The 13,315-nt window shown below is 35.5% G+C and overlaps 1 protein-coding gene across 9 annotated transcripts in view; it reads right to left on the bottom strand.

Moving 5' to 3' along the window:
• Window positions 1-13,315, bottom strand: part of Smg6 (Smg6 nonsense mediated mRNA decay factor) — a 58,084-nt gene that overhangs the window by 26,663 nt on the left and 18,106 nt on the right. For all 9 annotated transcript variants that reach the window (XM_077438298.1, XM_077438301.1, XM_077438303.1 and 6 more), the window contains 3 exons: window positions 9,908-10,095; window positions 7,498-7,571; window positions 3,001-3,098 (listed from right to left, as the gene is read on the bottom strand). In XM_077438298.1, coding sequence (XP_077294424.1) covers window positions 3,001-3,098; window positions 7,498-7,571; window positions 9,908-10,095 — 360 coding nt within the window. The remainder of the gene's footprint in view (window positions 1-3,000; window positions 3,099-7,497; window positions 7,572-9,907; window positions 10,096-13,315) is intronic.

Here is a 13,315-nt window from a genome sequence, read left to right as displayed (position 1 = left end):
ATGTCCATTGTTTTTGCCCTACTAAAAAACACGCGACCGACTGACTCGATATAAATTCGAATATCAATTATTTCGCAGAACACGCCGCATAAATATGTGAACACGTTGCATAACGTGAGAAAATGAAACGACCAAAAAAAAATTAAATAAAATAGCAATACGTACAGCATCAACGACATCAAACCGAGTGAGAGACAGGGAGAGAAATAAGCAAACACGTCCAATGCGAAATTCACTGTAAACGACCGACATAAATTCTAACGTTTACATGTATAAAACGCTAACAATTGGCGCGTTAGATCCATTGATTGTTTTCACTGGAGTTATAACGGTGAACATGGAACGCCATGGCACAAAACACCGTAGGTACAATTGACGCCATAGATCATCCTATGGCGAAGGGCCAACTTAGCGTCAGGTCAGGGAGTGCTTCACCCACTTCCCAGAAGACTAGACCAAAGAGTTCAACGGTTAATCTGCACTACTCTATATGGTCAGTACGGGCAATGTTCCAGTCTGTTGTATTATATTATATACATAAGTGGAGGCAAGAGCCCCGTGATTGATCGACGCATTATATTTTTCGGTGTCGGATGGTCTCGAGCTGGATCTCCTAAGGTATTTTGAAAATGTTCCCAGGACGATAGATGGCGTTATTGATATTCCTGGCGTACATTCGATTCGAAGAAGCACCAGCACCCATCGACAACGGCTGTATCGGCGCCTCGGCTAGCGGTAGTTGACACTTTCGCACCAGAGACGATTTTAATGTTCTGATCACGGCCCCACCGTGATCCACAATCGGCGAATCCTAGTCCTTTAGTGACACGTGAGAAACTATTAACACCGAGAGATAAGAGGGACGCGTAACACAATTAAAACAAATTTTATCAGCCGTAAAAAAGATACCACCCACATAGAATCAAACATCGGAATTGAATCACTTATAAATATATTCATTTACTTTAGAATCGATAAACGTATCTGAAGGCAGGGGTGTGCTGGAGCCGGTGGTTAAGATTTTCGAAATGTTTTTTGACTTGCTAGATTGCAAGAAAAGTTATAAAAATAGTTGAATTTTAAAAATTTTTAAATTGATATAATGGTATTCATGCTAACGCAAGATCAAAAAATATTCAGTGGACTCATACAATTTGAAAATTAGCAATTTGGAAGCTGAAAAAAATTCTATGAACTAAATAGTTATAAAAATAATCAGTAGAACTTTTGTGGGATTTAAAACTCATCCAATGTATTCAATTAAAAAAATCTTATATCGGAACAAACGGGAGTTTTCGGAATTATTAAATGAAGTAAACCCTATGTATAATGGTTTATTTATGTACAATAACGCGTGATGGCTAAGTCGTGGAAAAATTCTTCAAAGATTTGTCAATTGTGTTGATGAAATTAAGATTTTAAGTCAATTAATGGATATCCAATGGCTTTCAAAAAAAATTCACACATACCGGCAGCATTATGAGATGCTAATAGCTGTGACAGCATTTACGATACAAATTGAGCGCAAATGTATGAAAACTTGCACAAGACAAAAGTACTACTTCCGGTTGTCGGGTTTTGTTCATTTTTTTTGTTACTTAAAATCACTATCAGTATTACAAACAATAAATAACAGGAAGATTTAAATAATTTAAAAGGTCAATAAAATGATTTAAAAAAAATACTTCTTCCGGTTTACGAATTCTGACCAAAACCTTATCAACTCTAAGTTAGAACATAAAGAATACAAATATAAATTTTCAGCTTGATACGTTCAGGGGTGTGGACAGAATAGTGGCCACAACATTTTTGACCTTTCTAATAGGAAAAAATCCCATTTCCGGTTTATTAAATTTAGTGATTTTTTTTTATTTTCATCACATTAATACAAGAATGTTTCAAGTACACATGCTTAAGAATGTTTAAAGCACACATGTTTAAAAGGTCGAAAAAAATAGTGGAAGAAAAATCGAACAAGAGTAAACTGCCACTTCCGGTTGACGGGTGCTTACCAAATTTTATATATAATTTGACATTACGCTTAAACTTCTAGGTATGAAATTTTAGTTCAATTAACCAAAAGATTTCTGAGAAAAAAAAAAACTCGATTCTCTGGAGTAAAAGTACTACTTCCGGTTCAGATAAAAATATTACGGTATAAAGTTTATAACTTCTATTTCATGTAAAAATTTCCAGTCTGATTGGTTTAGCGGTTTGGGAAATAATTTAATCCAAAAACTTAAAAAAGAGGACACCTATAAGGGGAGGTACCATTTCCGGGCAACGTAAAAATTTGAAAAAAAAAGTTACGTCGTGTCGATAGGAATTTCAGTAACCGATACTAAGTTCCAGTTCGATAGGACTAAGAGCTGGTCATTTCCATACGAAAAAAATGTATGGAAATGTGACCGACGAAGAAGTGTGGCATGTCCCATTTAGCTGCATGCATTGGTCTGGTCGCCTTCAACCAAGTCGCTCGCAAGTCGTATGTTGTGGCCCGGCTCTAGCGATGTTCAAAAAATCCCCAAAATACAGACATACACACATTTTTTCTAGATCATGAAAACGTGATCTGTGATCGATTCCGAGTTTGAATCAATCAAGATCTGGAGTTCGAATTTTCGCATGATCACAAAACTTCATCTATTGTTACTACGTACATACATACATAGATAAAGTAATTAAACATACGATCATGACATAGTACCCCACCTAAAATATTTTCCAAACACAAAAAAAAATTAGACGAAAAACCACATAAAATTGAATAAACGAAAGAATTTTCCATAGTAATTCAATCGATAAAACAAATTTTCTTCAAGATTGTAACAATTCAGAAGATTTGAAGAAACATCAAAATTTCTTCTACATACGTACATATATTCAAACATTGTATCGTTGGAAACCCTCAACCTGGAGATTTTTGAATGGCTGAATCTGAACGATATGGAAATGCAATTTGATCGACTAGATTTTAGTCGATTAAATAAAAATACAGACCTGACGTCGGTTCCAATTTGAGAAGATCGCGCTGCAGATCCAACGGCTCCAGCAGATTCATCAACTTGGCCAGCTTCACCCACGGATCCGATTCTCCTCTGAAAACACCACATAAACGTTATTGACACGACATTGTATGGCCAGAACCGTTATTTAATCTTTAATTTCTACATTTATATATATAAAACGCAACATTCAAGCAATTCTGGTACATATCTACAAATATATTTCGATCATTTTCCGAGATGTTTATGAGCTTGTAAGCTATGTACCAATTGTCAATGATAACAATGTAAACAAAAAAACCCTCACATACAAACGGTTAAATGAGAACGTTAAAAACAATGTAAAAAAGGTTGTAGGGCCACTCATTTCCTAGAAAAGCGTTCAAATTCGCTCCTACACCCAAAATTGACTGACAAAACACGAACAGGCCGTGGAAAAAACGCAAAACTCATCTCGCGGACGTGCACCGTCAATATATAACCCACTCGCGTCCATCATCATTTATAATAATAAAAAAAGTAACGGTTCGAAATTTTACGTAATATCATCGAACAACCAACGACGGAAAACAATATCAGACCCTTCCTTCGGACGTTGAAGAATGCAAGTGGGCCAAATCAACACTAAACTAATTTCATACATCTATATATATAAATATGCATACCTGTTCGTACATATTAACTTTAGATCTACATAGGTACCTATTCTTTTCCTCAATTTGCAACTGTCAACATAACGGAATATCGCCCAAAATTTCCTATCGGATAAAATCTTCCGAGTTACTTTTAAAAACATTTAAACGCGCCGAAACAAAATTTATTAAGTTGGTGAATGTGAAAAACTGAATAAACAGCTACACAAATGATCTAATCTGCATATCTTGTCTGATCTCGCAATTAACAATGTTTTATAGATATGTAGATGTAGGCATCGTTGAAGACGCAACACGGTCGAATGGGCAACAAGTCACTTATTTTATTAAATATTTATTATTCAGTAAATATAATAAATAAACGACGGATTAAATTTCAATATTATAATACATAAAAATCAGATACAATCCATTATAAGGAATTGTATGCATATTCGATTTCAAATGTAGTCACTTTAACCATGTTATTCAAAATTTATTGAAAAAGTATTTTATTCATTGGTTACCCTTTGCATTTAGGACAGACAATTTTTAGATAATCAAGACAAGTTAAGACAAATAAAATGGGCAAACTTTGACAAGAAACGGTCGATGAAAAATAGTAATTATAATCACTATTTTTCATATTGGTCACACCGGTGTGACGCTTTGGGGCAACCTGTCAGGTCACACTGGTCATTTTATTGTTGTTATTATTTTAAAATAATAAATTAAATAAATAAATATTTCTCAATCAACAAAAAAAACTTTTTTTTATATAATGTAAGATAAGCTATTACAAAAAATATGTAGGGATAAACCTAACCCAGTTAATTTTAAATAGAAAATAATGTATATTGTTGTATGTCAAATGTAAACTTTCCACATTTGATATCAATTCACAATCTACTTTATTACATTACATCCCAATTCCATTCCTTGATTGATTTATACCGCCTTACATATATTCCATACAAAGCACAACCTAGAGATTTGAATAATCTAAATAGGATTATCTTTACGGACGATGATTTTATATATTATAGGTAGGTACTACCGGTTTCGACAATAAAAACCGCGAGAGAAATGTTGTCGTACCTTTTGGTGCATTCACCTCAACAGGAGCCCAACAGTACCCAGAATAATTAGCTGCTAGAATAGCATACAAAACATTAAAAGCAGGACACAAATCTTCATCGCTCAATTTTAAACCGTAAAACAATTAATATGTAAAAAAAACGACGAGGGAAAACCCAAACACTATAATTATTTTAATTTTGTATGCAGATAAAATTATTATTAACTGCCAATTGAGTATCCCTGAAAGTAGGGCTGTTATCTGCAAGTGACCAGACCATTATTACGCCTTATGGATATTGGACACTTATTGACAGGAAATCCACAATCTTTCTTATTAGTGCGTGAATATTACGCACGACGTTGCGGTGCATCTGCTACATAATATGCACAGAAGATTACTAATGAGGTAGATCGACGAAAGATTAAGCACAAAATAATCAATCTTTGAAACTCGATCTTGCACGAAAGTTCACATATGCTTCCGCGAACAAATCCAAACTCAGCGACACGAATCCGATAACCGCGAACCAATTGAACGCTTCGACACAGCATCGCCGTCGTGTCACGAAGCGATTCAACGGTAATGCGAAGATGAAGTAAAAAATCAATTCGTATAATAATATCGTGAGAGATCATTTAACCGAAAGCACCATAATCTAATAAGTCTACCACAATAGACTGGATGTCACGGAGAGAATAACAGACCGGGTAAATCTGATTCGGAAGCTCGACGCAAACACGCAATAATAGCCAGTGACAAATATTCATAATCAATTACAAACAAACCGTTGCAACCGAATGTCTGACTTTGTGCTATTTCGATAAGATTGTGGATGAGCGGCTGATAAAGTGGGTGAATGGTGTGACCCGACGAGAGATTTCGGGAGATAGATACGTTTTACAGCAGCGAATTCGCTGTAAAATATCACATTCGAGATTTGGTTCTCGGATCTCGAGAGGTTGAACGAACTGGCCTAACGGGCCAATTTTTTCCACCGAATCCGCGAATCTAAATTAAAAACCCTCGACACGGTGTCATTGCTCCACCGAACGGACGAGACGCCCAGTGCGCCCCGCACACGAAACGATTCTTTCAAAAGTGAAGAGAAACACAGTCTTCATATCTGACAGCATAATGATATTTGACACGAAAGTCGTGTTTCGGATTTTTTTTCAAAAATATTCAACGATTTGAGAAAACAATCGCACCAAATGCATGATGTTTGAATGGGGGAAGATAACACTATACAAGTATGAAGTTGGCCGATTGTATTTTATAGTAAAATGATCTTAAATTTATGATAAACTTTAAACGCCTTCTTTGAATAGCAAATCAAAAAGGATGTTGAGTATTGATTCATTCTTCGACTAAACCATACAAACTAGCGGCTAGACGATAAGACGTTTTCTACTAAATTCAAAACAATTCAACTAACATAAAATTAAAATTATTATATTTCGAAACTACCGGTAGTACCGAATGTCGGATTTTAACCTGAGCCAATAGTACTTGTTTAGAATCCCTAATATTATGTCATCATATGTGAAAATTTGTAATGGGTTCTGTAAGTTTTCCAAAAACAAAATAGTATGCTGTGCTAGTTGTGTTCATGTTTACTACTGATCAATAAATATACGTACAAATGTGTATATGTGTAATACTGAAAATAATTAACTAAAAAAGTAACATTTAAAAAATATGTAATTGCGGCGCATTTATTTTGATTTTTAACTTGTATTGTGCCCGTTGACATTTTAATGCGTGTTTTTGAAACGAGATTGCAATGTAAATATGTGTGTATATAATAAATAAATTTAACGGCAACAAATTAAATGGTCAGTTTTTTCAATAAATGGTGAGTAACTTTTACGAAAATTCAATGATAATAGTGCACTTTAGAGATAAAAATGAACATTCAGTAAGCCGGCTTATTGTTTTAAGTATTTTTTGAAGAACAAAATATAGTCAAGCAGCCAGTGATCGATAACATATGTAGCTCACTAATCATTTATTTACTGACTAAATCAAACGAATTTACTGACCAAATAAATTCAAACCATAAATAAGCAAATTAAACCTTATACTATATCTACTTTTATGGTGCTGAAACATTACCTTTGACCACAGACTCTTGAGTCTTTTCAAAACCGTCTAAATTATGTAAGAGTTGCATGAGATGATATACCAAATTTGGTAGTCCTAAATTGAAAATTGTAGATTTATATAGCAGACAAATTTTCATTTCAATTTTTGTAACTGTTAATATTTTATGATTTTGCAATAAAGTTTTGTGCATACATATATTCATCAAAAAAATCGTTTGCAGTGCATTCTCGAAATACTGTAATCATTACAATATTTTGAAGTATTCATTCTAAAGAAAACCATTAAAAATATATCTCAAACAAATTCAATTATAATATTACTAAGACGATGGCTAATTTTTTCCATGGCAATACATAGTAATACGAAAAACTCAGAAGCTCTGAAATACATACAAATAAAATAAAGCAGACATTGTTTCAAAGTGTGCAAGGTGCTCAGGAATCGTCCACTATAATCGTATCAGAGCTGATCAAGACCACAAAACGAGCTCATTGTAAATTTCCCGCTGGTGCGGCGTGAAAAAAATATTGAATTACCAGATTCTAAGGATATTGACGTGTGATGAAGATTAATGCTACGTAAAGTCGCTACTACATACATATATACCGATATTATATTACACAACCTGGCCAAATAACATAATTTTATTCAAAAATAAGATAAATCAACTCACCCAGCGTCAAAGTCGTCACAGGGGGGCGGGGGATTCCAAACGTTCCTGTGGATCAACATCCACTCACACCACACCTGAAAACATAAAAAAAAAAAACAGTTAAAACCTCAAAGTCGAATTTTCGCATGATCACAAAACTTCATCTATTGTTACCACATAAAGTAAAAATACAAAAAAAATCCACATGTGTATTTCATTAGATCCATTTTACTTACATATACATTGTACGTATAACAAATGTTATACTTTTGCTCCATTAACTCTACGCACTTACTTTTTTGTTCCTTTTCTTTTACATACACACTCAAAACGTTCTGGTAATTGTTTTCCGAGCCACGCCCAAAACGTCTGTCAAATCAAAGTCATTTATTTCGCCCGTAATACTTACTGCACGCACCAAGGTAACTGATCTGTTTTTTACACGCATTCTACTAAAGATAATATTCACGTACGACTTCCGAGAGTTAGAACGGAACCAAATGCGAAATGAAAGAACCTTCACCGATATACGGAAAAATGAGCAAAATAAAACCAAATTTGAAATCAAACTCTTGTAAATTACATATACATTGTGTACATGTTTAACTTAACTGGACGAAAATAGGACGTCGCCATGATAAGAGAAGCGAGAGGAAATAAATAATCGAATAGGTGTGTGCACTTCGTGTCTGTAAACGCAACGTCGAATCATGAATTCGAGGCGAACAGTTACGAAGAATTCGCGATGCGATTCGATCCGGTCAGCATCATGTGCAAATCCAAAGGCGATGTTATTAAATGATGATCCTATAAAAAAGGCGGACGAGAAAAAAACAAACGTGGCGCCAAACTTTTGCTGACAAAACCGTCTCTAATGGAGACGTGACGTGAGAAATTTTCGGCGAGATAATATGTATCTTGCAAATTCAAAAATGATAGGGGTGTGAAAATTTGGGAACCGTGTAATGTTTTCATCTGTGAGAGGAATCCCAGTGGTGAAATGATAATAATCAATCAGAATGCTCAAACGGAACATATGAATTTGTTGGTTAATTTTCCTGTTTCATAATCTGAATATTTTTTTTTTAATATAAAATAGTACATTTTTATTTTCAACTATTATTATTATTTTACATTTCTTTCAATAAAGGTAGACAAAAAAATTCAGAATTATTAACGAACTGATAGCATTTCATTAGACGATAAAATAGTAGTAGTAAATAATTATTTATATGTAGGTCATATAATATACATGTTCGGTAGTAGATATAAAGAGACGTATGAAATTATGTAGGATGGAGTGCATTTCGACGAATGAATGTTGTTTTTAAATCAAAAATGCCACTCTGCCTAAAGAATCAGATCTTTGATCAATGCGTTTTGCCAGTTATGACATGGATGTGAAATCTGGACATTGAACGCCAAGATGCTACACAAAGTCCAATGCACTCAAAAAAGTATGGAACGCTGTATGCTCGGCATAACGAGGAAAGACTGGAAGCGTAACACGTGGGTGAGAAGTATGACAAGGGTAGTGGATAGAGTAAAGAGATTGACATGGCAATGGGCGGGCCACGTGGCTAGACGAATGGACGAAAGGTAGACAAAAGAAGTGTTAAAATGGTACCCAAGAGAATGTAAAATGGTAAAAGGAAGAAGGGAAGATGGGTAGAAGAAATTGGGAAAATGTGTGGGATGAGATAGATGAGTTGCGCAAAACAGAGACGAGTTAAAGCGTGTTGGAGAGGTCTTCATCCAGCAGTGGATGGTGAACGGCTGTAGAAGATGATGATGATGATGACTTCCTTACAACTAATTTGGTATGAGTATTTTCAAACAAACGTTCTATGAAAAAATCATAATTCAAAATAAACAGTAGTACTGCATTCTCAAAACAGTTATACGAGGAATGTAATCATTTTATAACATTTGTGCCCGAAGCACAGCTTTTAATCGGTAATCTGTTCAACACAAGACAATTTCAGTTAATTGTAAAAATTACTATTTAAGTCTGTTTATCGAAAAGTAAACGTTTTCATCACATAAGCATCGCATCGCATCTTTCTCGTGTCCATTTGCCAAACCTTCGAGTCTATTTGAAACGTTTTGACCCTAAAAAATGTATGCTTATGCTGATTTAAAAATGTTAAAAGAAAGTTCATCTTTATTTTGAAAATAATTTCAGATAAGTACTGCGCATTTCAGTCATATAAATTTGAATTGTTTTCGCCTGTGTTCAAGCTTTGGAAAAAAGACAGGTAAAAAAATGTTTATACACATACATATGTAGATTTATTTATTTATTTATTTTAATAAACAAGTATACCACGGTGTCTTTACAGGTCACCCCTGTAGATGTTTACAAAGCTAATATAGAAGTGTTTTTATAAAAATAAAATTCTCACAATGTATTGAACGTGGTCGTACATACCTTGATAGCTGGAAGCATGACTATGACGTCGTCGTGGACAGGAAGTCTAGGCCTGGTCGTGGGCGTAGGCGCCAACAGCAGGGTGCAACACCTTTCCAGTAATGCACCGAACATCCTCAGGGAAACGGCCAAGGCTCGCTCCTGCACCTCGCTGCGATAGCCACCTCCGACGATAGAAGTCGTCGTATCTGCGAAAATTAAATAACGTCATTAATGCATACCGAGGAAAATGACCTGCGACAGGAAACGACGGCACTTCTTTAGAGCACTCGTGCGGCCTTAAATTAATTCCGCACATATTTGTCTATCAAGTTCGCCTCGCATTACGGCTCCTGCAAATAGTATGCACTCTATCTGCGATATTTGTAAAGGCAATCCAACCGAGGAGTAGTATAATATTGTATGGCTTTCAGAGAGATATGCATCCTTAATTATGTTTAGAAAGTACATACATACGTTCATTCAAAGAAAAACTGTTGTGTTCAACCCAAAATTTTCACGTTACTTCTGCATACATACATACATACATACAGATGCTAAAACTAATGAATGCAAACATAATAAAAATCATGATGGAATGCTTTTGATATAATGAATATTGATTTTAATCCAGGATTATAATTTTGGAAAAAAAAGGTATCGAAAAACGGATATCAACAAAAAGGCAGAATGGGCACTTAAATGTTAGCAAAAATAACACTCAAAAGTAAACCACGGTACGCGTAGGCAGTCTCCAGCTGTCTTCATGTCATTGTTAATTCTAATGATATTATTACTTTGAGAAGTTACTCAAATATGGGAATCATTGTTATAGATCGCTATCAAACCCATGTCAACACAAGGGTAAATATCACCAAAAATACTCCAGCGGGTGAGTTTTCGAAAAGATCGCGACGATACAGATTAGGGATGCCAACGTTTTTTTTGCACGTGCAAAACTATAATAAAAAACTCGTGTCGCGTACCACTGTGTCTGTACTTTGAATAAGGAAACCAAAACAAACAGCGAGCGACATTATGCATAGCTTCTTTTACAAGACTTTTCTATGTTTTACTTCGCAAACGATTGCGGTAAATTTCCTAGTCTTCAGATCGTTTTGAAACTTTGCCATGTTGCGCGGTTTGTTTAATATTGTTTAATAACGTATACAAATATACGACATGGTCGAAGAGCATCGATGACCTTCCGCTGCAGTCAGGGCCGTGGAAAGGGGTGGGAAACCGGGGTAAAGTTCCAGAGCCCGGACTATTCGTGGTCCCGTGTCGGAAATCATACCTGTTAATCATTACCTATCTTATTCAACTATTTTAAAAAATAACAACCAACATATAGGTATTTTTCTATTAGTTCCGATAGATTTTTCGCATATTAAAAATATATCTTTTGAAATTTGTTATAGGGCCCGGAATAATTTTTCCAAGGGCTGGGGATTCCTCTTGGCGGTCCTGGCTGCATTTTACGACCGTGTTGAAAGGGATAGTGATGGATACCAATTAAAACTCCCTTAACCTTTCCACCGCGTACGACTACTATACATGTCCTAGCGAACATGCCCTCAGCGCGCGAGACACGCATAGATGTCTTGGAAGTTCCAACCTGTATAAGAGCCGTCTATTGTTTTAAAATTTTATAACTTGGTTGAAAATGTTACTAAATTTATACTTTACCAAATTCAATAGATGGCAGTAGTCAAAAAAAATAAATATAGGTTATAAAATTAAAAAAAATATTACAACCTATATTTATAGTCGAAAACGAGATAACAAAATCCGCAAAAAAGCAGCCGCGTACAGGGCATATTCGCTAAATTTGGTGACGCGGGCAAAGGGTTAAGGCGACTTCACAGCGGTAATCCTTCGATGTCAGATTTATCTGTTTGTGCCTCGATGAACATTAAGCAAATTAATTTTAAAAAAATATATAAAAAGATTAACACCGAAATTATCATATTGTAAAACAACTATGTATTAACATAACCACTTTTGGTCAGCAGATTTTTATCGAAAGCTAAGCGAATATGTAAAACTACCGGTACAAATTTTCAATTGAACCGTTTTGAAAAGATGCTTATCAAAATATTCCCACAGTGAGAGCGAACCGAGCCAATTTCCGGTCCGAAGATATCCTATCGGAGAAATAAAACAACGACAAGTATCCCTTCGTAGACTTCGCACAAATCTCATCAATTTCGGGATCCAATTCGAGACATCAAAATTGAATCGGGCAGTCGAATTCGAGCACATTGAATAACGCTGATGCGAATGACGTGAATGTAGCACGGTTGGTCACATAGCAATAGCAAACAAGCGGCACATCGACGGCTGCGCATTAGCTCAAGAGCAACATCCGCTGTAAGGGGACATCCGGCGGGGGCGAGGGCGAGGGCGGAGGCGCTGACGGCCTTGAAGCAGCCTTGCTGGCTGAGGGTCACTGCCCCACCAGCTCTCCCCCCCCCCCACTCCCCCGCAGCCACCCGCCCACCCTGCCTACACCGCAGAAGCACGTAGGAAGATAGATAACACGACCACGACAACACCACATAACCCTATAGACGCGTCGATGGATTTCGGAAGGCAGCTTCGTGAGGGAAATTTTCGTGGAAAAATCCAGTCTGAATGGATGGCATTCCTACAGTCGCAGAACGTGCTCCCGATCTGTGCGAGAATTGAGTAATTATTCTTACTTACGAAGAAGCTGCTGCACACACAGACGTAACAACTTCATAATGTATGGTAATTGGAAGGATAAACGATCGTGTTTCTTTCGTTATGTATAGTATGCCATCCTCTATTACTTGTACGTCCGTGAATTGCTAAATTTACGAGGGAGTTTGTACGAAATATACACGCATAAAAACAGCACTAAATACAGAGCTGCATTTTTACTATTTATGTATGTATATAAGTACATTAATTTATAGTCGATTATCATACCAAGTCACATATTTTTTAAATTATGCATATTTTTAATTATCGTACACGCATAAAAACAGCACTAAATACAGAGTTGCATTTTTACTATGTATGTATGTACATATATAAGTACATTAATTTATACTCGATTATCATACTAAGTCACATATTTTTAGGATTACGCATATTTTTAATTATCGTAAAGTTTCATCATACCTAAAAGGCCATATTTTATTAAATTCCTGCAAAATGGATTTAGCGCGATATAGGAAGGTTGATAGTATTAAAATTGCAAATTCAAATTCAAATTGTACCTTTAAGACCAGTTCTAGATATATACGGTGATAAAGCTTCTCTTATAAGGCAATATAGTAAACAATAAGCGAACGGTAACTTTTGCAGACTATTATTGAGTACGGCAGTTACATGAATTCCACTGAAACTTACGCCGAAGACTTAAAAACGGGATATCATTAAACTATTCAATTTGTCCTG

Source organism: Arctopsyche grandis, chromosome 9, assembly GCF_051622035.1.
Source record: "Arctopsyche grandis isolate Sample6627 chromosome 9, ASM5162203v2, whole genome shotgun sequence".
In the NCBI taxonomy this organism is placed as follows: Eukaryota; Metazoa; Arthropoda; class Insecta; order Trichoptera; family Hydropsychidae; genus Arctopsyche; species Arctopsyche grandis.
This window is presented reverse-complemented; position numbering and strand designations above follow the sequence as displayed.